Source organism: Vespa velutina, chromosome 3 (assembly GCF_912470025.1).
Source record: "Vespa velutina chromosome 3, iVesVel2.1, whole genome shotgun sequence".
In the NCBI taxonomy this organism is placed as follows: domain Eukaryota; kingdom Metazoa; phylum Arthropoda; class Insecta; order Hymenoptera; family Vespidae; genus Vespa; species Vespa velutina.
In genome coordinates this window covers 4,089,439-4,115,720 of record NC_062190.1, presented here as the reverse complement: position 1 = coordinate 4,115,720, position 26,282 = coordinate 4,089,439, and the positions used below count along the sequence as shown (strand labels likewise).

Genomic DNA, 26,282 nt, shown 5'->3' with positions numbered 1-26,282 from the left:
CGGTAAGTTCGCGCTTCCATGAGTACGTGTTCCTCTCAATCTTTCTTTTTTCTTTTTCCTTTTTTTTGTTCTTCACCGGCTAGACTCGGCTAGAGAGAAATTAAAGTTTTTATAATTTGCATATTGTGTTACTAGGAGAGACGGAGCTTTCTCTCTCTCTCTCTCTCTCTCTCTTTTTCTTTTGGATAAATTTTTCGTTGGAGTTCGGGTCGATGCATCGATAAGAAAGAAAATTTACTACCTTGCAGTATCTCGTTTAAAGCATCGCAAGAGAGAAAAAGAGAGAATATATATATATTTATATATATATATATATATATATATATATATATATATATATATATATATATATATATCCTTCCTTATATAGTATGTGATAAGCAACGTAGAAGAATACGGTTAAGATGTTTATCCTTATTTCGATGGACAACAAATTACCATTTATTTCATATTATTAAATATTAAATATCTATACAGAATTTTAGATAATAAATTATTCGTTACTAAATGAAAAACAGAAGCAAAGAGACATTTCTCATCGTGTTTTCCGTCAATTCTCGTGGAGGGTGATGTTCCTATGTATTTTCTTATATATGTACGTTCCACGCGAAGATCTCACGCGGTTGTATGACACAGTGCAACGGCTCCGGTCATAACTCTCGGTATGTAGGCCAAGAGAGGTGGAGGTTCCGACTTTCACGAGGATAGATCACACCATACAAACACTCGTGCGATAAGCCAACCGCCGTTTTGCATCCGCCATAAAAGTTGAACAGTTTTTGGTTCATTTTCTTCGCCCGGTTTTCTTCGCCTTTTTTTGTTTTTCTTGTTTCTTTTTTTTCTTGTTTCTTTTTTTTTCTATACCTTAGAGAAGCTGTCTATCGTTATCACATTTTTACGTTCGAATCACTAACACCATCATCAACCTTTACGAAATCTTCTACGACAAACCTTAACGAAAATTTTTCGTCGTCTTAAACTTTGACCTCTTTCCACCACATTGACGACGACAACCACGACGGTCTTCTTTTTCTTCTTCTTCTTCTTTTTCTTCTTCTTCTTCTTCTTCTTCTTCTTCTTCGTAGAATTTGTTGCAGTGCACGTCGCGAGCAATCAGTGCAGCCAACTTTTCTACTTGGTCTAGCGTGCGGTGTAATTCGCGAATAACTAAAGTGCTGGAAGTCGGTTGGTGCTGATGGTCGCACGAAGATGGCATCGGCAATTTTACCCTCGTTCTGCCGGTTATTCCGCTTGGTTCTCGTTAATGCTCGAAAGTATAATATTTCTTTCTAGAATGAAATAGTTATTTCTATAATATTTTTTTCGAAATATTACTCTAAAGTATGTCTCTATATCTCTCTAACACCATACACTCTTATTTTAATCATATTATAATATATTATAATATATCATATGTATATAATATTACATATACAACATACGCTTTTGTAAGAACCACAATGATGATTAAAATTTTTTTTTAACGTTGAGACTACTCGAATTTACGAGACAATGGAGATCAATAGATGGATCGAAGAAACGGTCTATTTTATAATGAGACCGCCTATCGAGTGTTCGCACGCATGCTAGAATCGTATAGATATGTATGTGGATAAAGACTTATATACTTATGTATGCATGTATATGTATATGTATAAGTACGAAGGAGAAAAGCATAGGTACATACACTACTACTCTCCGTCCAACGGGATAATACGGATGTACAAGGCTTGGCTTTGTCAGTTCGATCTCGGCTCGCTCATGTCTAGAACGACCTCGTAGATGTACTCCGCTTACTACATGAAAGCTTTGACTGCGAAGCCTGAACTAGAAACAACCGCAGATATTTGTACTAATACTCGAACAATAGTACGCTCGTTAATTTTGAGGTTTCCCCGTTAAACCCTTTGTACGAACGAATATCTCGTCGTTGTTATGCTCGCATACGTTTGGAAAAAATTTGTTGAAACTTTTGTCGATTATACTTTTCGTATACTCCAAATTGTGACTCGAGATTTGTATTAAATTCGTGACCCTATTTTTGGTAATATTAAAAACAACTGAGGATTACATATTTTTGTACGAATTTATTCAAAAGAATATAAAGAAGAGATTGTCGAATTATCGATGAGAATATTTCCTTTTTTTTTAAATTTAAATTAATTCTTTAATTATAAAAAAATAAAATTCGTTTTACACGAAATCGAAGTTCTAACTTTACATAGGCATAGTCAATGCAAGTTCTCTACATTATTTGGGTTGTTGTTGTCGTTGTTGTCGTTGTTGTTGTTGTTGTTGTTGTTGTTGTTGTTGTTATTCGCAATGATAAATATCGACGATCATTGGCGAAATGAATGGTGTACGAACGAATGGTGAAAAAAAGCAGATCGGACGTAAACAGACATAACAATGTGTAGTCCGGTAGGATCATGAAGAACGTTCGGTCGCCATGCGGACGTACAAATTGGATTGTAATTTTGGCTCTCTCCGATTGGTCGTACGATACATTTGTATCGGCATTAGGGGCTTATTTATACGAATCGGCTCGTGTCGTGTTGACTACCAAACCAATGTGCAACTGATCCTAGTAATTACCGGCTAACCATTGATTTTCCTGCAGATTAAACGTAAACGCTATAATCACTGCGTTGCGCGGTTAAAATCGTCCTTTATGATTCGTCGTTCGTTTCGTTTCGTTTCATTATTTGAGTCCGTCTTGTTTTATGTTCAACTTATCTGTATATAGTATATATATATATATATATATATATATATATATATATATATGTACATCCTATATATTTACGTAACATTTTGTTAACGAGTCCAATAACTCGGTGTATATTTTATAACGATGCTAGCAAAAGAAATCTTTCTATTTGGAAAATATTCGCGTTAAAACGAGGAATAATCGATATTACGATACGAATTCGACGTATGTACGCAACGCTTCGCGCCCTAACAAAGATGGCATCGCGTTACATTATCGACAAATACCTGTATTATACGAGATAACTCGGTCGTTGGCTCGTGGACCGCTATAATCCATTGGATGCTGTGTTGCCGTCATCTCGACGAGCCATTATCATTTACTCGCGATTGCATAGTCGGAAAACTAGCGCGTTATTCGCGTAACGTCGTCCTTGCGAAATGTCACTAATCTCTTCGTGTATTTGTGCAATTTATGTGTATATCTTCGTTATATGAGCTCAAATTATTGAAATATGTGAAAATCAAAACTTTCACTTTTCTTTTATTTCGTTGTTACACATATCATATATACATGTACATATATATTTCTAATCATTTTAATAATAATATGAATAATAATAATAATAATAATAATAATAATAATAATAATAATAATAATAATAGTAATAATAATATATAAATTAGGATACAATGTTTAATAGATAGTGATAATCAATTTTTAGCCGTTTTAAAGAATTTTTTTCTATGACGTAAAATCTTCGATACATCTTTCATGGTCGACCGACTACCGGACCAATTATCGTTTAATTAAGTCCTGCCCATTGAATGGACCTTCTTCTTTACAAAGGTACTCATGGCTTGTTGTTCTCAAAGGCGGCCCGTTACTGATATAATGAAAATGGAACGCGAAGGATCGATAAAACTTAGAATGAAAAGAAGGTACTTGTACTTTCTCGGTTTAAGTAAACTCATAATTTAACCAATCTCCTTGGAAATTACGGTGTATACAGGCTAATAAAAGGATATGAGATATGGATTGTCGAAGGAAATCATTCTTGCGATTGTGTTTCATTGAAGGTATAGAAAGAAAAACGAAATTTAACGATGACAGAATACTAAAGATTTTATTTTAACTTTGACTTTTCTCATTCGATAAACCGTGTAGTATGATTAGTTAGAAACACAAATGATATCCCAATGGAGAATAAGCTCTCCATTGGTTTACAAAGCTTACCAAAGATAGGGACTCGTTATCCAGTAATGTTTGACGACAAACATTGTTTGCGAGATATACGCAAATGGTTATGTTTGGAGGAGGAGTAGGAGTAGGAGTAGAAGTAACAGGAGGGGAAGGAGGAGAATGAGTACCTTCGCTTAGCGTTATTACAACGCCCGAATTTGAGTAAAGTAAACATTTTAATTCACTTTTATTGTGGAAATTAATATAATTTTTGTCCATTGATAATATTTTTTTAAATAGATATTAGGAGATAGAATAGACGAAAGTCTCGATTGAAAACATTTATCAGTAAAAATATCCATTAATATATCAAATTGGACTGTCAGTCGAAATATAATATATCAATTTTTAATTACGTTATTCTGGATTATATGCGAATAAAACAAAAAGAAAAAAAAAAAACGATTATCTTTTTCTCAATAAGTATAATCAAAATAACTTTAAGAAATTTCTATTTTATCATATGAGCATCGATTAATTAATTCTTATTCATTTATTCGTCATGAACTCAGTCACGAAAGATAGATCTCATAATTTACACTCCGTTCTTGTTACTTCCAGCACATAGATCGTACTCTTTACGCTTATCCAGTAAATCAAAGTAAAATAAATCTATCGGTTAGATAGGTCTATCGCGGTAAGTTGGTGCACATCGACGATGGCGTTAACTCTATCGAGGACGAGGAACGTATGACGGACACGAAATCCTTGCTTTAAGCCGGAATCGCAAAACAGGAATCGCATTAGCGTTGTCACGATAAGACGTCGTCGTTGTACGGGGAGGTAGTTCAATCCACTATTTCTCCTCCCTTCTCTCTCTTCCTCTCTCTCTCTCTCTCTCTCTCTCACACTCTCTCGTTATTCGAGTCACACACGGCAAGATAACGCTTTTCCCCCTTTCGTGGAGAAGCGACGTGTCCCCCTTTTCCTTAGTTTCCTGTCCACTGGGACCTCGTAAAACCCGCCTTCGTAACAATCCGTGGTCTCTGCCCACTTTCCTGTTCCCTTTTTCTCTCCTTTCTTTTTCTTTCTCTCGAGGTTCGACCGCTTTCTCGACATTCTCCATTCTCCTTTCCTCTCAATTTCGACGAGACCTTCGTACTTTCCATCTTTCTTGTTTCCCGAGTATTTCCGAGCACTGTTCTTCGTTGGTGACGAGGGAAGAGAGCCATCTAAGGTCGCAGAAGCAAGAGATATAGTAGTAGTAGTAGTATTAGTGAGTGCATACGAGTACCTAAGCCTTCTCTCTCTCTCTCTCTCTCTCTCTCCCTTTCTCTCTCTATCTATCTATCTCTCTATCTCTCAGTCGTTTTTAGCGTAAAAGAGACAAAATGCGAGCTCGAATGTACCTTTGTCGTCCCAGTAACGATGTCGTCGACCGCGTATATACCGTAGTATATGAACATATTTATACACCGCATCGAGATGTACCTACCTGCATATGTGATGAAAAAAGAAAGAGAGATGGAAAGAGTACGTGTGTGTATATGTGCCTAGAGAAAAGAAAGTAAGGGCGCAGTCTCCATAAAACTTGTCTCCTCTTAGCGGACTCCGCGTGGAAATCGAGCCCTTTGAAGTTTTCCGTGAGAAAAATCTTCCCAAATGAAGGCAAAAGGAGTAAGAGGGTTGAGCTCTATTCGGCAAACTCGAGCAACGTCTCTTTCTCTCATCTTTTTCTACGTCCTTCACTCCAACAAAAAGACCGCCAAAACGATTTTCTACAGATCAAAATGTGCCTTTAACCTCGACGAATATCAAACTCTTCGTCGCTTCGTTACTTCGCTCTTTATGACGAAAAGATATCTTCATATTTGTTTGCTAAAATTTAAGAACTTTTACTTTTTTATTAAAGATATATATAGATAATCATATTATTAGCGAATATGTTCTTTTAACAAACGATATATATTTGTTTCTATTAGACTAATTGATCTTATATATCGTACAATTTCATATAGACACGAGTTTAATGGATGTAGCTGGCCGTAACTACTGACGATCGTCCGACCATAAGTATATCATACTACTAGACTTTATGATCATGTGAATATGCGGTACATATATAACAAGAATTTTATTATTTTCTAGTAAGTAACTATACGATAAATCTCATAAAATTCCCATCGCATTTATGCAAATCTTCTTTCGTATATGGAAATTGAAGTCAATCTTTTCGAGGTAACAATAAACGATTTCTTTGTTGCGGGAAAACTAGTATCGTTCGTCGAGTAAAATGCATGGACGAGCTGCTAGTTACAGCGTTTAGATAATTACAAAGGTAGACTCGCGCAGGTGCGCCACGAAAAACGAACGTTGAAACGGCGTAAGAGAGAGAGAGAGAGAGAGAGAGGGAGAGGGTGAGAGAGAGAGAACGTTTTGGGTGAGAGCCAAAGAGTGATAGAAAGAGAAAGAGAAAGAGAGAGAGAGAGAGAGAGAAAGGGAGAACGGAAAGAATCTATACGCGGCCGAGTTACGTGTTACTGCATCTAACGCTGCACCCATTTTCCATTATATTCCGATGATATATAAACCGTACCGTAAATAACAGGCCTTTATATCGCACCACGCATCCAGACCCATCCAAAGGTTATACCATTGCCAGCCGAAGGCTATGCACTAGTCATTCCGCAATGGATTAGGTCGAGCGAAAATATAGGCTCTCTATCGCAACGCGTTAAAACGAACACGCGTAGCTACCTTCATTCGTTCGTTCTTCCTTTATCGCACGATTTATGTCCTTGAATTATCGGGCACGAATTACCTATCGGCGGCTTATCTACCATGAAATTTTTTCGAAAACATGAACGACTACATGTAGTCATAGTAACTTTTAGTAGTATCAATGGACCATCAGAGATTGATCGTTGATTTATATTAAATGTCAATATAGACTTTTGCAAGGTAGTATTAGGTAGATAATAGTAAACGGATTACAGTTTCATAGGACAACGAATTTTCCTGCAATAATTAATTCATTAAATTAATTAGCGTTTATTTTAATCGTAATCGTCTAACTCCGAAACCATTTCGTGTTTCGATACAGTTTTAATAAGCGTTAGAATGTACCATGAACCGATAATTAACTGTTTTGTTACGGTAATATAATAACAACTTTTAGGTTCAATGAAAATTTTCGTATGAAGTTATGGAAAACTAGGGAAGTGTGTTGTTAGGTATATGATATAATATTATATTGCATAAAAAAAAATTCATTTCTCACAGATTTTGTCGATAATTTCAATTGGTCGTTTTACACGATGAAATTAAATCAAGGACAACTGTTGCGTCGGAATGGGAATATGTTACATAAGCGAGCGAACGTAACGCTTACGATAACGTCGATGACGAGGAGACAAGAACTGTAGGTCGCGAGGAATAATTAATAAGCGTTCACGGAAATTCGTAAGGTTGTAAGTGGGCTGGAATTGTAGCCATAATAACGATAATATCGATTTCTACTTATGCGAAGTCGATATATAGCGAGTGGTAAACGTAGCGAAGAAAGGGCCACACTAGAAAGCGTTAAGGGTCACTAGTGGGGTGTTAAAGGGTTGCGTGCGCACTCGCAATTATCCATTAATTAACCATCGATGCGTGGTTCAAAGTTGACTCAAAGCTCTCTCTCTCTCTCTCTCTTTTGACTCACTCTCTTTCTCTTTCACACACACTCTCTCTCTCTCTTTCTCTCTCTCTCTCTCTCTTTCACTTTCTCTCTTTCTCTTTCTCTCTCTCTCTCTCTCTCTCTCTCTCTCTCTCTCTCTTTCTTTCTCTCTCTCCTCTATCTCTCTCTTTCTCTCTCTACGGGTATATCGAGCAGCCTTCGGTATCCGTAACGCTTCGTTGAGGCAAAGGTTGCACCGACAAATTGAGTTGCGACCCTACCTAGTTAAATGTTAGCTTCGTATTACCGACATTAACGGCGGCTCCCCCTGGACGTCTTTGGAAATTTCAGAGTTACAACGTAACATCCGCTCACGGCTTCTATGGATTATACGATACTATGATAAAATACTAACCACATTTTACTTCCTTTCATCGAGATATACTTATATCTAGATCTAAATAATATATATATATATATGTATTTATATATATATATATATATATGTATGTATAAGAAAGAAAGAAAAAAAAATTAGAGAATTTCTCAATAATTCGTTCTACTAACTACTTTCGAATCGTAAAACTTTCACGAGATTATATCGTTTGTACGTACACGCGTAAGTTGAGGAACATCGCGATAAAACTAACATTCATTTTCCGTTTCCTCCCCCGTGGATACGACTTTCCTGATTAATCTTATCAAAGTTCTCGAGCGTGAAAGCGATCGTTCGAGAGGACATATAATTCTATCGAAAAGCTAGTAGCTTTCTTTCTCTCTCTCTCTCTCTCTCTCTCTCTCTTTGTTTTTCTCTCTATCCAATCTATTTATTTGAAAATTCGATGGTTTTATGAACAGAAAGCAAAGTCTGTGTTGGCTCTCGTTGATGAACGATATTTGTTTCAAACGTTAAGAGAGAAAGAAATAGAGAGAGTTATGTGTTAAAAGTTATTGCATCAACACATACATGATGTTCATTATGGTCGAACGTGTTATAGACAAAAAAAGGAAAAAGAATGAGAGAAAAAGAGTTTTGAAAATGTCTATCGAGAGAAGGAGCATCGACTATGAAAACATATCCCACCTCCCCTTTCCCCTTTCCTCTTCTCTTCTCGCTCGGTTCAACCCGTAGAAAAATGTATGTGATGCTCCAGCAGAAAAGCGGATTTGCATAATTACGAAACGACGCTTGGACGCAGACGAGCTGCTGGAGCTAGCTCGCCGGATCAATCACTGACGCTATTTTTCAGCCGTTCCCCTTCCGTTGTCGGTAGCTAGAACAAATAACGTAGTTGCTTGTTTGGAAACGATTCATAGCCAGCTTCCAATCTCTGATAATTTCTTTGCATTTTTCTTCTTTTATTCTTGCTTCTTTCTTCTTTCCTTTTTCTTCTAATTCGATAAAATGTCTTCATTTACCGACTGATATACCCAGTGTAATCGATATAGCCAATTATCTCTGATTTCATAAAAGAATATTTCAAACTAAAATGGCCAGATTTTCTGATGAAAAATTATTATATTATTTGCAACTATTTCATAGAGGGCGCTGTTCTGAAGATACGAATGTCATAATTTGTTTTTAGTGAAATCGATATTTTTAGACTTAATAAAAGTTGTAAAAATTATCAATACGAATTCAATGAGCATAAAATATCTTTTAATTCATATTTCATCGTGTTCATGGAGTCTTGAAGGTTAATAATGTTAGCCAAAATATAATAAAATACATATCAGCAGATATATATATATATATATATATATATATATATATATATATATATATACATATACAGACACACACTCATATGTACGTATGTTCTAGAGAATGTGCATTGAATAAAAGCGAATGATGTTTGTTTGCAATCACTTAAAATTTTGATGGAGACAAATAATTTTTTTCTTTTGATGCAAAATTTTTCATTTTTATTGAATTAACACTAGTAGAGGATAAGAGGTGTTGGATGTTAGGAAAGAGATTACAAAACGAAAGGAGGACTTTACTTTAGTACCGAGAGAAACTTTGTTCGTTGGATGTACGGAACGTCTGATAACGACATTCGTATAGGAAGATCGTAAGTTTAGCTGTATGCAATTGTCTCTGTAATTTCGTTCACACACCGCCGGGAATCTCTTAGTATAATAGTTCGTTCGTTCGTTCGTTCGTTCGTTCGTTCGTTCGTTCGTTCGTTCGTTCGTTCGTTCGTTCGTTCGTTCGTTCGTTCGTTCGTTCGTTCGTTCGTTCGTTCGTTCGTTCGTTCGTTCGTTCGTTCGTTCGTTCGTTCGTTCGTTCGTTCGTTCGTTCGTTCGTTCGTTCGTTCGTTCGTTCGTTCGTTCGTTCGTTCGTTCGTTCGTTCGTTCGTTCGTTCGTTCGTTCGTTCGTTCGTTCGTTCGTTCGTTCGTTCGTTCGTTCGTTCGTTCGTTCGTTCGTTCGTTCGTTCGTTCGTTCGTTCGTTCGTTCGTTCGTTCGTTCGTTCGTTCGTTCGTTCGTTCGTTCGTTCGTTCGTTCGTTCGTTCGTTCGTTCGTTCGTTCGTTCGTTCGTTCGTTCGTTCGTTCGTTCGTTCGTTCGTTCGTTCGTTCGTTCGTTCGTTCGTTCGTTCGTTCGTTCGTTCGTTCGTTCGTTCGTTCGTTCGTTCGTTCGTTCGTTCGTTCGTTCGTTCGTTCGTTCGTTCGTTCGTTCGTTCGTTCGTTCGTTCGTTCGTTCGTTCGTTCGTTCGTTCGTTCGTTCGTTCGTTCGTTCGTTCGTTCGTTCGTTCGTTCGTTCGTTCGTTCGTTCGTTCGTTCGTTCGTTCGTTCGTTCGTTCGTTCGTTCGTTCGTTCGTTCGTTCGTTCGTTCGTTCGTTCGTTCGTTCGTTCGTTCGTTCGTTCGTTCGTTCGTTCGTTCGTTCGTTCGTTCGTTCGTTCGTTCGTTCGTTCGTTCGTTCGTTCGTTCGTTCGTTCGTTCGTTCGTTCGTTCGTTCGTTCGTTCGTTCGTTCGTTCGTTCGTTCGTTCGTTCGTTCGTTCGTTCGTTCGTTCGTTCGTTCGTTCGTTCGTTCGTTCGTTCGTTCGCTCGTTCGTTCGTTCGTTCGTTCGTTCGTTCGTTCGTTCGTTCGTTCGTTCGTTCGTTCGTTCGTTCGTTCGTTCGTTCGTTCGTTCGTTCGTTCGTTCGTTCGTTCGTTCGTTCGTTCGTTCGTTCGTTCGTTCGTTCGTTCGTTCGTTCGTTCGTTCGTTCGTTCGTTCGTTCGTTCGTTCGTTCGTTCGTTCGTTCGTTCGTTCGTTCGTTCGTTCGTTCGTTCGTTCGTTCGTTCGTTCGTTCGTTCGTTCGTTCGTTCGTTCGTTCGTTCGTTCGTTCGTTCGTTCGTTCGTTCGTTCGTTCGTTCGTTCGTTCGTTCGTTCGTTCGTTCGTTCGTTCGTTCGTTCGTTCGTTCGTTCGTTCGTTCGTTCGTTCGTTCGTTCGTTCGTTCGTTCGTTCGTTCGTTCGTTCGTTCGTTCGTTCGTTCGTTCGTTCGTTCGTTCGTTCGTTCGTTCGTTCGTTCGTTCGTTCGTTCGTTCGTTCGTTCGTTCGTTCGTTCGTTCGTTCGTTCGTTCGTTCGTTCGTTCGTTCGTTCGTTCGTTCGTTCGTTCGTTCGTTCGTTCGTTCGTTCGTTCGTTCGTTCGTTCGTTCGTTCGTTCGTTCGTTCGTTCGTTCGTTCGTTCGTTCGTTCGTTCGTTCGTTCGTTCGTTCGTTCGTTCGTTCGTTCGTTCGTTCGTTCGTTCGTTCGTTCGTTCGTTCGTTCGTTCGTTCGTTCGTTCGTTCGTTCGTTCGTTCGTTCGTTCGTTCGTTCGTTCGTTCGTTCGTTCGTTCGTTCGTTCGTTCGTTGGGTAAAGGTGCCAGATATGATTTTACTTGAGTCTACTTAACTTTCCGAGACAGCGGGATTATATCTTTTTGCGAACACTCTTTTTCTCTTTCTATTCTATTCGAGTTATTCCCATCTCTCTCTTGCTTCTTCTCTTTCTGTTCTCTTCTCTTCTCTGCTCTTTCAGTATCTTCTTCCCAACGGCAGCACTGGTAGAGCAGCGGGAGCTTGTAGCTTGCAGTAAGCTCGTCCGAGCGTGATGGAACTTAAGTCTGGTTTAAGGTTGAGTTCCGTACCGATTTTGCAAAAGTTTATTCTGCTAGAATTAACAGCGTAAGCTTGGGATTCGCAAGCTTCGTGGAACATGTCTGCGACTACTCAGAAACTGCAAATATTCTTGATAAAATATAGCTTTTCGCCATAAATGCAAACGCCGTCGCAGAGTATAGTTTATACCTCTAAACATAGCTTTGCGTTTATCAGTGAGAAATGAACTTTTCGTATTTCGTATGATCAACGGGCGATACAAGACGATAACGAAAATCTAAACTCTTTACATAGGATTTCATTCGTTTCTAATAGTTGTTGAGTTTGATTAAATGTAAATGGTAGATGATAAATTCTACTTGCTTTTATAAATTTTTCTTATAATCACGAGGAAGATCAACGAGTGCGAATTGAAAATTTCCAATCAAAATTATTAAATTGTAGTTTGTGTAAATTCAATGGAGTATTCAACAGTATATTTTTGTATTAATGTATAATTATAATACAAGGTTATAACTTTGGTAAAATCGATTATTCGTTTTATTTATGGTTTTACTTTCTCCATTCGTTGTTTTCGATCGAACGTTTCTCCGTCGATATCGTTGTCGATTTTAATAAAAGCAAAGCCAATTCGAGCGGTGTGCCGAGCGCATTGTGAAACCATCAAGTCCCATTCCGTTTGTAGATTGGTTCGAGTGAGCAGCAGGACGCACATGACCCCCGGAGAGATTTGATTTACATTTTAATGCAATGCCAGGATAAGTCTCTTTTAATTAGCGCTACATTATAATCGATGCAAATCTCTCAGTTTTAATTAGCGGCCATCTCGGCGTAAGAGAATTTTAATAAATTATATTAATCCGACCTCTCTCATGTGAAACTCGCTTCTCCGTGAACATTGGAATATGCGATTGTTGATGCTCGAAAAAGGAACAAGAATTACCGATGATTGTAAATATGAAATATTCGGAATGGAAATAGATAATTATGTAATAGAAATGATCGAAAATTTTTCGAATGTTTTCAAATACATATATAAATGATTTATCTAATGTTTTCGATATTTCGAAACATTTATTATGATCTAAATCAAATTTATATCGAAGATGAAAAAATAAAATGCATTTATTTGTGATTTTTCGTTTCAAAAAGTTTGAAAAAAAAAAATATCTTTGATGTTTTTGACGAGTTTCAAAAAGAAAAAACGACGGACCGTTGTGACGGATGTGTTCCAGCCATGCCAATTACTCTCCTCTATGTATAATTACACTTGGATTGTCATGGACAACGGACAAGAGTTCGTACTGTAGCCATCCAACCGATATCTGTCCTATTCCTAGAGTCCTTTGTCCGTTATCGGGGCTCTCGCAAAACGATTTCTTTTGTTCGATGTTCGAGTCTTTCACAAACGGTGGATTGACAGAGAGCTGCTGGCGTTAGTATTATCCGCATAAACATACAGACGATATCTTTGTCGGTTAATGGAAGAATCGAATCGTTACATTAACAAACGTTTACTATCATGTTTTTTATAATTTTGTAGACAATTTATTTTCTTTTTGTTATTTACTTTTGTATCGTAGTTTAGTAACATAAAATTTAATTATAAAAAAAGAGAAATATATAATGTCGTCATTTTTGCAACAAATATACACGTTTCGATTCATTGAAGCGTATTTATTCGAGTTGAATCTTTATTTTCAGAATCATTTTCGAAAAGATGATAACAACAATAGTTCTCTTTTTCTTTCCTATTAGTAATCGTAACAATGGAGTTCCCTTTTCAACAATAACATTATTCTCTATGCGTGACTATAATGAGCTCAAGCACGTCACTTTAAGACTTTCTCTCTCTCTCTCTCTCTCTCTCTCTCTTTATTATATATATGTATATATATATATATATATATATATATATATATATATATTGCGAAGAAGCTGAAGTATACGAAGCGTTTCTACGTCCCGTTGGAAACTTCACTCAAGGGGATACGGAAAACGGTATTATAACTCGAAGATATATCTCGAAGGCCTCAGGAGAGAAGTCTCACGACTCTCGCGGAATAAGGTGGAAAACTATTTTCCTAGAATTGTCATTTAACTCTACGAAGTGCTCGACCGTTCGGCTAAATCCTTCGAACAACATCGTTTACGCATGACGTCATTCTACGATTACGAAGGAAAAGCTTTCTACCTTCGACTTTAGACTAATGTCTAACATTGCACGCGTCTTCTCTTAGCTTTTCTACTCGAGATATCTTCGTATAAATTCGTAACACGAAATTACGAAGGCACATCGTATGCGCAAGAAACGAATAAAAAGGAAGAAGATGAGAAAGAAAATAAGAGAAAGAGAGAGAAGAAGGGAGAAAGTGAGAGAACGAGCAAGAAAGGTAAGGCCAGGGTATCGCGTTCTTCGAATTCCAGCACGGAATTTCCTATCGTCTCGACGTTCCACAAATCTGAGAACATGGCTTGGGGATGGTCGATATCTTAAAGGAGAGGAAGGTGTTTTTGGATTTGCGATTTCCTCGAGTCGAGACCAGTCTCATCGATTTGTTCAACGAAATGGAATGGACGAAGGGTCGAGAGATCGAAATAGAGCGGCAAAGAGAGAGATTGAGAGAGAGAGAGAGAGAGAGAGAGAGAGAGAGAGAGAGGATATAGCACATAAGACATAACATATCTCCAATACACGTATTTACCGGTGCAAATGAAGGGATGGTTGTAGCTATACTAAACGGATGTGGGTGGTGAAGGCAAGTTATATTTTCAGAGAGAATAAGAGGAAGAGAGAGAGAGAAAGAGAAAGAGAGGGAGAGAGAGAGAGAGAGAGAGAGAGAGAACATTACGTATAAATGGTAGAACGAGACGGGCTGCAAATTTTATCGAGTGTGAATTCACGCGACCCATATTCCTTCCGGTCATTAATCTTGTCCACGAGGAACGATGAATTCGAGGGAAGACGTATACCACACGTACGTTGGTGGCAACGTCGTTTGAGTTTCCTCTCTCCCCCTTCTCTTCCTCCTTTTCCTCCACCTACTTTCGGCTTCACTGCTCTCACTCGTTCTCTCTCTCTCTCTCTCTCTCTCTCTCTGTCTCTCTCTCTCTCTCTCTGTCTCTCTCTCTCTCTCTCTACATCTCACTTTGCTAGCGTCGCTGGTATCGAGTGTCCTCGTCTGTCTTTTTGACAACGTATGCTTTGGAAGCAGTAGCCGATGCAACTTTAACGAGAAGAAAATACTACATCTTCACTTCTCTTTCCCACGTTTTAAGAATTATTTCTACCGAAGTTTAAACTCTAGCGTATCTTCTCTGCAAAAGGAACTATCCTTTCGATCCTCTATTTCTTTTTTCCCTTCCCTTCGAAGTGGAACTTTCCGGACTCGTGGATCTCGACTTGCTCAGGGAACAGGGAGATAATTGAAAAAGCGGTAATTTGTCCGGAAGTTGAATGGCGATCGTTATGGGCGCAATGCGTTCAATATGTCCTTCCCTATGAGAAAGAGTAAAAGAGAAAAAGAGAAAGAGAGAGAGAGAGAGAGAGAGAGAGAGAGAGAGCAAGAGGGAGGGAGGAAGAAAAGGGGAAAACGTTACCGTGGATTTTATGTCGTTTCTTTTGCCTTTTAACCATTCCTCTTACTGTACCTACCGTTCCGACAGTGAATAACGAGAACGTCCTTGAATAATAAATCGTGGAGGGAGATCTACTTTGATCAGTATTCGTATATTCTAGATAGTTATTAACCCTTTTAGACGTTGCCTTTATAGAGATAAAGAGAAAAAGATAAGTAACGTAAAGCTTTTCCTCTCGCTCTCTCTCTCTCTCTTCCTCTCTTGTCCTCTCTCTCTCTCTCTCTCTCTCTCTTTCTCTCTCTTTCTTTTTCTCTATCTTCCTACACGAGCATCTAAGATATTTATTTGAATATTTGCCTCGCCACCTGACGTTAGTAGTGGGGGTAGGTTTAATAAATTTCGCACCGAGTGTAGAGCGCGAAGACTCGAGGGAAAACTCGGCTTTGCTCTCCTTGACCTCTTCTTACCTCGAATGAGAAGAGAAGGGAAAAGAAAGAGAAGGAGAGAGAGAGAGAGAGAGAGATAGAGATAGAGAGAGAGAGAGGGAGAGAGGAAAGGAATGGAAGCGTTTAGTCGGTGATGGATTAAGAAGGGAAGTAGAAAGCAAGAAGGAGGATGAGGGAAGGTATATACGATCGTTTTCTACGATGCAAGGCATCCTCTACCTCTTCTTCTTTCTTGTCGTTTTGTAATCTGGAAAAACATTTTTCCGCTTTCGAATTTACCGTTTGAGGGAGGGGCAAAATAGGAGGTAGATGTTGCTGGTATAGCAGAGTGAAGAGGGGTGGCGAAGAGTATGGTTGCGGAGGAAAAGGCAGCCCGTAAGTCGCGGTAAGCCTACTACCGGCGTGCTTACGGAGGATTCCCTCTTGGGCTCTATCAGCATTCGGATAAGCCGTATCCGGTATTACGCTGTTCCTACCTTGCCAACAACGTGGTTTTGCCCCGGTAAAAACTGCAATCGAGCGAAATACACCGAAGCAGGTTGAGAAAGATTAGGATGGAAAGAAGAGAGCTAAAGTCCACCGTTTTCGGTGAGCGCCAAAGGTAGGTGGATAGATAGGGGAAGGAGGGTTCGAATGAATACGTATATGTATGCGTATTCCTCTGTGTATGTATGTGTTGGTGGATGATGACGAGAAAAGGATCGGAGTAAAGTACTACTACCGAAACGAGCTATCCTACTTTTCTGTGATACACATCCTTGATCCAGTTAGCACGGTGAACCTTTATCGACCTCACTGTTCGACTCACCGTGTGCTCTCTTTTTCGAGATGGCATCGAATTAGTCGTTGAGAAAAGCTTGTCGTCATCATCGTCGTCTTTCTCTTTTTCTGTTAGTCGAATCAATGAACGAATGAACGAACGAATGAATAAACGAAGGAACAAACGAACGAATGAACGAACGAATAAATAAACGAAGGAACAAACGAACGAATGAACGAACGAACGATCCAACGAAATTTTGACATTATTTAAAGTTCTCCATGGAACAAGCACGAAACATTCTTTTTTCTGTTTTTTTTTTTTTTGTTTAATCGAAAAAGCAAAAGAAATAACGTCGGGATATGATGGATATCGAATCGAGGATATGTCGGTAAATTTAAATATTGTGGGAGAGGACGCAGTGGATCGTCAAGATCAGTAAGTCGGTCTTTTATCGGTCGCCGTGTTTTCGTGACAGCCTTTCTGAGAAGTGAGTGAGTGTGTACGTTTATCGTGTATCTACCAGGGCATCTGTTACCCTATCAACGCGGCCTCGTTCTGCCAATGAAATACGTACTTGTATATACTACTATACGTTATCGGGATAAGACCCGATAACCTTATTTAAAACAAATATCTATATATACACCTAATAAATAAAGATATACACATGTAATTTTCTCTTCCTTTTTATTAGAGAAGAATCGAGAATTGCTGATTTCTTGTTTCATTTAGTTTCTATAAAAAAAAGATATATGAGAGAAGTGTCTAGAATATTTATATTTCCTACGTTGATATATCAATCATCGGACAAAGTCTTGTCTAAGTCTAGTCTCGTCTTGTCTCGTCTCGTCTCGAATTTCTCACACGAGACGAGTTCCTTTTACTCGATTAAAAGGCAACTATCTTTGTGTTATCACCGTTAAGATATATATCCTCGTTAGTCGGAGTTTAAGAGGGTGCAAAGTTACAACGATTTTCTCTTCACGAAGGGTAAAGGGTCGGAGATAAAAAAAGAAAAAAGAGGGAAAAAAAAGAATATAGACACACAGAATAAAAAGAAAGAGGAAAAGAAGACACGGCGTTGCAAGTGAGCGCGATGCCAACCGTGTTTAAATCCGTATTCGTGGCTCCGTTGACATATCGTGGGCGGACAGAGTGCCATACTTCACTGGGACAGGAACACGGCCTCGATTTTAGGGAGGACATACTAGATTTCGCGATCTAGTTACACGAGCGTAGTTTCCCACGCGGTCGGAATGCGACTAAGCAGATTAAAGCTTGTTGCGGCGAATAGAATCGCGTGGCTGCTCTCTCAAATTCTTTTGTAAAAGAGAGAGAGAGAGAGAGAGAGAGAGAGATAGAGAGAGAAAGAGAGAGTGGTAGAGGAAGAGAGATATTGTAGAATAGTACTCGACAACAAAAGGCATCTGACGATTTGCTAATACGACCGTATTCGTCATACTAGTCCAACGAAGCACCGCCAAATCCAAAATCCATTCATTAATTGTGCATTTATACGGTCTTTTCTTCGTGGTATATAGATACATGGAATTCCATAAATCTCCTATGTATTTATTAAAATTCATTAATGAATGAATTTGCTGTGAAAACTTAAATTTACTATAGAAATTTTATGAAACCTTTGTAATATATTCGAACTTCAATCCGATTAGATTATTTCATAATTCAATTTTTATAAAATATGAAAATTTCTAGATAGATTTTTATTTTTTAAATTTTTTATCAATTAAAACTGATGATTGTTTCTTTTTATTAGATTCACATATTATATATTACTATATACATAATATGAATAGCGCATAAGCACATACGTAATAATATTCTGACTAATTTCATGTAGAATCCCTATGCAATTTCCTACTGCGTTCTACATTTTTCGAAAATACGAGACCAAATAAAGTCGACGTATACGATGGTAGAAAGAGAGAGAGAAAGAGAGAGAGAGAGAGAGAAAGAGTAGAAAAGCTCGACCGCTATTTTCATACGTACGCACGTATATGAACTCGCGTGGTGCTGGTGGGTCGTATAAAAGGCTACGATACGAGAATCGTAAATCCGAGTGTAAATTGCCGGAACCTCGTTTTTTTTTGTTTTAATTCGTTCAGGGTACATACCTACATACATACTACATATATATATATATATATATATATATATATATATATATATATATATATATATGTGAGTTGCCGCAACCAGCCAGAGCACCATTAATCTAAGTGCCTGCACAAGCGTAAAATTGATGAAAATAACATAATGAGGAGTTAATTGGTCGCGGTAACGCGTAGCGAGTGGATTTAATCAAACTCGTTCTACGTGAAATTCGGTTTTGCGATTTGTCCCAACTTTGGACATTTTCCGATTACTCCGAATGTTGTTCAATTTTTTATTATAAAAAAGGTCAAGGAAAACAGATATCATTTATCGATAAAAAAAAAAAAAAAAAACACGATGAGGAATATGAAACGATTGGTATCGTTTGTTTCACCAAGAAAAAGTAGTAGATATCTTGGAAATAGGAAAAGCAAGGCAGAAAACCTGTGGGAAAACAGGCCATCGTACGTTCTCTTTTCTTTGTTTTTTGTTTTCTTCTTCACTTCAGTCCCACACCAAGAAAAAGAGGGAGAAAGAGAGGATACTCTGTTCTTTCCATTCATTCTTTTCTGGAAGGCCGTACGCGTTTTTCCTCTCTCTGGAAGGTAATCCTGCCGTGTCAGATCAGAGACAGCTCGGTATCCCTTGCTGAGTGCGCTCGTCTGTTTTCTTCTTCTCTCTCTCTCTCTCTCCCTTCCTCTGTCTCTCTCTCTCCCTTCCTCTGTCTCTCTCTCTCTCTTTTTCTCTCTTTCTCTCTTTCTCTGGATACCATCGGTGTTACCTCTTTCCAAAGAAGGTCCTCCTCTTGCGCTACGAAAGCATCTCTTTTCGTAGCCTCGGTCAAGTGGAACGATACTACCAAGCACGCGATATATCCGGCACATGCACGAGACGAGAAAGTCCTATCTGAAATCGAAGCATTTCCGAGGAATTTTCGTTTCTAATGGAATGAGGGATTCCTCGGTTTCTCTTTCTCCCACGTTCACTCCCACTGTTACTCTCATCTCAACCCCCACTACCATAGCCCTTCGATTTCCAGTCGGAAAGTAGTTGGAAAATCCTCTTCTCGGCGTAAAGTGGATCTTCATCGAGAATCGGGGCCACCTATCGCGAACTCGCTTCTGTTTTTCTTCTCCCACTCCATTCTCTACTACTTCTTCCTCTTCTTCTTCTTCTTCTTCTTATATTCTTGAACCTGAGAAATCAAACTCCTTCTATCTTACCTTTTCCTACAAAATAAATTCGTTCATTTCCAAATAAAGGATATAAGGTATTTCTTTGACTAAATCGACTTTGTGTCATGAAATTTCTTCAGATAATCTAGTTAACTTCTTTTCTCTTTTTCTTTATCATTTTTACTTTTATATTTACTTATTTTTCCTTCATTTTTCTTCTTATATTTTTTTTCTTTTTTTATTTACTTTTTATTTTTTATTCTTAAAAGTCACATTCGTTTAACCAAAACATAGATATAAATCGGACATTACATTTTCAATTAGGTGCGGTTTGCTGGTCCTTTCCTGGAAAACAATATTCTACACTTATTCGGAACACCGCACAGGATTTTTTCATTATCGTATTACGCCACATCTATACATAGTATGTGTATGTGTGAAGGTAAGTGTGGCACACTCGTAAGAAGATAAATCGTTCCACCAGCAATACCTCGGAATATCGGGAAAACATATTTCATTAATAGAACGTAGCGCGAAACTCGCTCTGTATTTCTCGCATTTGGTATTAAACCAACGATAAGAATAAAATTGCTGTACGATCATCGAAGCTCTACCAAAGTGCGTTGGCTTCGAAATAATCTGGTAGAAAGGGAGTAAAGCAGAGCAGAGCAGATACTCCAGCAGTCGGTTTTGTTAGCGAATTGCCGAAAATCGCGACGTAATCCCGAACGATGAAATTCTATGATCGTCTAAGCGGGGTTTTCTTGGAAAATCCTTCCGTAAATTTGTAAAGTCGAAAATCCTAGACGTTCTCTCTTGGCTTCCTCGAAAATGTATGGAAGACTTCTGATTGGTTAATCGAGCAACTCCTCGAAGGAACTTCATAATTACGAATAAATTAGATATATCTATATATAGGTATTATATTATATATATATATATATATATATATATATATATGCCTTGGTCTGAAAATTATTAAAGGATCAAGGTATTTTGAGAGAGAAAGAAAGTGAAGAAATAAGGCTTAGCAACGATCTTACTAATTAGCGTCGGCAGTCTTTACGAAATGCACCGACTACTTCAGTACTTTTCTTTGAATTCATATATTCCTTAAAAAAGCTTCTGAACTCGTAGAATCTCGAATGTGTTTAAGACCGTTCCATTTTCACAATCGTACGCATGGTTTTTATCGTTAATACTTTTCTTTGATAAACAAAGTAGGAAAGAGAACAATGAAAATGAAAACAATTCATTCAATTTTATTTCAGAAGTCCGTCGTAATCATTGAAATTTTCATTACAATCGAATTAAAGAGAAATATTTGAAATTAAATTTATAATATAGTGTAGTATTCGATTTGATAGTATATATGTATGAAAGAAAAAAATATTTTCGAGAAGAATTCAGAACGATTTCAGCACGAGACGAGTTTAGTTTATTCGTAGGTAGAGAGAAATTTAGAGAGAGAGAGAGAGAGAGAGAGAGAGAGAGGAAAATGAAAAAGGAGAGGAAGCCCCATCGGCCGTGGGAGGCGTAGAAGAGATTGATGGTGGAGCCAGTCATGTGGTTCTAATTTGCCCTCTATTACCGCGCCATAAATTTCTCCGACAAAAAAGGTGACCGCGATATCGTTATGGGTGTGCCGCTACCAACCGTCGTTGTTGGCTGCTGCTGCCTTACGTCTGACATAAAAGATGTCGGTGAAAAATTACGCACGGAAGGAAAGAAGAAACTTTTCGAGTCGTTCGAAACATAGAATCGAGATTTGACGTATGTTGGAAGAAGAATCTAAGAGAAACTTAAATATCTTGCAAAATAAATAGAATAAGATATTTATCTAATATAACTTTTTTGTAGATAAAAAATATAGAAACATTCGTTATCGTACTTTTCCTATTGGACTTTACTCTTGTTAGGAAGTATACTTTTAGCCTTTTAATTCTTTAAGAACTCTTATATCGTACGTCATTCGAAATTTTTTAGAATATTTTTTACGACACTTTTTCTCTTTCTTTTATTTTAAAATTGAACGTTAGACATTAATAATTTATACATCATTCAACGTATTAATCCAAATTGTTCATTAAATCATTCGATTAACGAGTCGATTTGAAGTTTCAGGTTACGGTCAGGGCCATTCGATAGGTATTATATATCGGCATCATTTTCAAACCTATTATGGTGATAACTCGAGAGCTTTTGTAAGTATGTAAATGCTCTTGGAAAGGTATGTTTCTAAGTGACCTGTCAGCAGCAAGTTCCGAGCTGCGAGCAATGAGACGCGTGCCATTTTACCATAGAGAGAGAAGCAGCACCAAGTCGCCTCTGTTAAGCACGGAAACGTCGTGCTACATTGTCCGGTTTTACCTAACGAACGACGAATATTACGGTATAATGAAGGTGGAATATTAAAAGACTCCTCTTCTACCGTTACTCACATAAATCCGTGCGGTTCTAATTAAAATCGCGTAATTGATTTATAGAGCTCTGGTTTTCATTTCCTTTTTCTATTCTCTTCTCAGTCTTCTCTCTCTTTTCTTTTTTTTTCCTGAATATAAATTAGATCAATAATGTTCGATTGTTGGAGGAAGAGAAGGATTGCGATTCACGGATGCGTTTTATGATTTCACATAATTTGATGGTCACGCACGGATACGAAGTGCTACGATATTACCGTACATTTCATTCTATCGATCCATATTTCGATGCACCAAATTGTAATAATACACTATTAGGTCGTTCTCATGGTATTAGTAATAGGACTAGTAATAGTCATAAATGGAATATTCAGATAGAACAAATATTGACAGATACATTTTAGCGATGATAACGAGACTACATGTTCCACGTTCGATCTCTATCATGGTAAATCTGTTCAAAGCAAATTTGTAATCGGCTTGAAAACGATGTCCTGGAAAATGAGAAATGAATATATAAATGTAATTTCGTGAAAATTATCGAATTTTAAATTATTATTGAAAACATAAATTAATTATCTATCTTTTATTTATTTCTTTTTCTTTTTTTTTTCTTTTTTTAAAACATAGTAGTTATATACATCGTATATACACATACATTACGCACACGTGTTTATCTTACGCCATGAGACATTCTAAACTACGTCTCTGTTTCGGAAACTGTTTCGGACATGTTCAGTGTTACCTCAAGCTGAGTTACTGAGACATTTAGCGGGGTAACCAGTACGCGTGCGGCTAGAATTAGTTCTGTGGTTTTGCAGAGACTCCAAGTTTGTCGGCTCCTCTGTGTAGTAATGGTAGCATATTTTTTTTTTCTCTTTCTTCTCTTCTATTTTGTATGAAAATACTAAATTTCTTATGGATAATTTATAAAACATTACCTTCTGTATTTTTTTTTATTTTTCTTCTACACCAAACTCTATAAAAGAATATTATTATTCATCGATACGTTAATTAACGAGGTAACGAAAATGAGCTTGATAAAGAAAGCTCATTTTCATTTCAGTTCATAGCTTGTATCGATCAAATATCGAAGAAACTCGTATTATAAAATTTGAAGAGAAAAATTATAAAATATAAAAAAGAAAAAAGTCGAGTTGTAACAACAGAAGCGGTTATATTCTTTTGCATCATACCGTGCTTGACGATCAACGTTTTATCCACGCTTCGATCACAGACAATTTCTCTCCTCGTCTCTCTTCTCTCTCCCTTTCTCTCTCTCTCTCTCTCTCTCTCTCTCTCTCTCTGTCTCTCTTTGGCGCCCTGCTTTGCTTTAAGGGTGAGAAGAGAACGTGAGTTGGTCAGTCTGTGGGATAATACTAAAGGGAATACCCCGTAGGTTAGGAGAAGAGCGAGCACGATGAGGGTGGAAGTAAGCCGAGTGGAAATTAAACGATGCAAACTCCCTTATAGGACAGGTTAAAGATTTTTTATAGCGACTCCGCCTACCATCTCAGATTTTCAGCCGTGATACTCACGAGCGATTATAAAAAGAGAAAAAGAAGAGAATGTGTGAGAGAGAGAGAGAGAGAGAGAGAGAGAGAGAGAGAGTGAGATGAAGAAAGAAAAGGGAGAAAATTTACTATGGAAGGAATAATTTACGCTGAAAAAAGCACACTTTGTGGTACGATTTTTTTTTCCATCAAAATGATCGTGACATATATATGTATATATATTCATCACATATAGTTTGATATTAACGATAGAAACGAAGAATATTACATGCATATGCATATATTTTGTCAATCTCATAGACTTTAAATCGATATTTACACCTTAACGCTTTTATTAAATTTCTGCTTTGCGGTTAAACCATACGCTGGAATGTAATATTTTGATGGGAACAGATGACTGTACAGTTTGCAATGTGCAATAAAAAGAGCGAGTCAGCTCGGAACGACGTTGCCAGCAGCTTGGCAAGAGTCTAATTATTCCCAGACACGAGCTAACACGCATTTCCCCGGAAATGTAGGTTAAACGTCGAGCCGTTGTCCGATTCGAGAAGGCAAGATCTGTTACCGGAACGGTCGAAACAACGCGCTGAGCTTAACAACCGGAGTTGGCCGCTAATTAGAAATTTTTACTTCCATTTTTCCACGCAATAACTATGAAACTATAGTTTGTGAAATTGTAGCCAAAACGATGGCCATTTTCTTTTTCGATATCAATTCACTATTCGAAATATACGTTTGAAATCCTTTTTTTCTCTTTCCATATCATTGAAATTCAACGAATTAGGTAATCTTAAAAATTGAACTACAGTTTTTCGATCAGACTTCTCATGTTATCTATAAAATAATTCAAGAATATGCAGTTATCGAGTCTATCAACGATATTGTCGAAATGTCATATACTTATTTTCCTTTTTCTTTTTGTTCAATTTCACGTTTATATACATGGTAAGAAACGATAAGATATCGTTAAATATTTGTCTCTTTTGTGGAAGTACATTCAATGCATCTTTCATTCCTCGTGAGATCGCTGTTCGCAGTTTAAAGCTGGCTTCTTCGTTGGTTCTTTCCTGTCGAGGATGCATTTTTATTCCCTTCTCTCTCTCTCTCTCTCTCTCTCTCTCTCTCGCTCTCGCTCTCTTCATCTCTCTCACTCTTTCTCTCTTTTCCTCTCTCTCTTTTTCTTCTTTCTTTCTCTCTTTCTGAATAGGACTTCGTCCGAAGCAAGAAAGATAGTCTCGATTCGCTTTCATCGCGATTTCCGAGGATGCTTTACAATCAGTTCTGTTCAATATCTCCAGGTATAGATATATATATCCCATAACGGATTCGATACAAATGGAGAAACCTTTTATATGTACATAACATCTGCTTCGTTACATTGTCGATTACTACGTTTTCGATGTTTCATATTATTCTGGTAATTGTCTCGTGTGGAACATGCATTCATTTATTTATACTTTCTTAAAAAGAATTGCTCTTGAATAAATTCGTTCGTGTCTCATGAAAAGTAAAAAAAAAAAGTAAAAAAAGTTATTATACTCTTATTATATTTGATATCTTGATATTTTCAACAAATCTCTTTAATATTATTCTACGAAGTTCTCTCTTTAGTATCATTTTTAGTATCACTACGAAGTTTCTGACCCCAAATTAAAGAAATATCAAAAAAAAATTGTGAGCAGAAGGACGAAAGAAGTAGACTATCTTGATAGTAGACAAGAAAACTATGTTAAAGATTACAGTAATCATTCAAATTAGCTTTCGGCGTTTGTTAAACTCGTATGTCTGTTTCCCTTTATTTCTTTATTTTTCTCTCTATTTCCTTCGTTCAACCTGTTAACTGACTTTCTTGAGAAATATCTTTTACTTCGACAAAACTTTGTACTTTTTATTCGTTTATACCAACCTGTTTTTTCAACTGATAAGGTAATTAACAATTATTGTAACACAATAGTTTCGAATTTTTTAATTTTATTTTTATATTTTACAAAGTACTTTTCTTATCGGATTTTCATCGATCGTTCGTGTTCGTGAAATAAGTAGAAGTTCTTTACCGTAACACGATATCCGTCCTCAACAAAATCGACTTAAAACATCGCACGCTTTTAGGAAAGTCCTTCGGTAGGTAGATGTATATATATATATATATATATGTAAGTATATATAGGTATATATATATATAACAGGAGATACTTTGGATCGAGGAAGGAGAGATTCTTTTCGTCCTCTCGCTGGTGGCGGCTGTCTTTCTTTCGAAAAATCAGGATCACGTTATTGGACGGCCGCGTCGATCGGATTTCGCAGCTCGTCGAAAGCAGTATCTAATGGAAAATGAAAGGTTCACGTGGCGTACGCTCTTTCCTCTTCGTGGAATTTCCGAAAGAATCTCGTCTTCCGGATAACCCGCGTTCCGCCCCAACGAAAAGTTCTACACTCATCAGATACAACTTTCGACAGAAAAAAAAAGAAGAAAAGAAAGCAAAAATCAAATGATACTCGATAAACTTTTCGTTATATTTTTTTAATTCTTTTCTAATTTTCTAACACGTATTGATTATAAAAAATATTCTAAGTTATACATATATACTTATGTATCTGTGTATATATATATACATATATAAAGGGTGTCC

The 26,282-nt window shown here is 37.4% G+C and overlaps 1 protein-coding gene across 7 annotated transcripts in view; it reads left to right on the top strand.

Moving 5' to 3' along the window:
- The window catches only part of LOC124947620 (teneurin-a), a 487,449-nt gene that overhangs the window by 7,951 nt on the left and 453,216 nt on the right, over window positions 1-26,282 (top strand). For 5 of the 7 annotated variants that reach the window (XM_047490031.1, XM_047490028.1, XM_047490030.1 and 2 more), the window contains exon 1: window positions 20,136-20,160. The exons of the other annotated variants lie outside the window; for them this stretch is intronic. In XM_047490031.1, coding sequence (XP_047345987.1) covers window positions 20,145-20,160 — 16 coding nt within the window. In that variant the 5' untranslated portion in view covers window positions 20,136-20,144. Of the gene's footprint in view, window positions 1-20,135; window positions 20,161-26,282 lie in introns of those variants that run through there. 7 annotated transcript variants of the gene reach the window in all.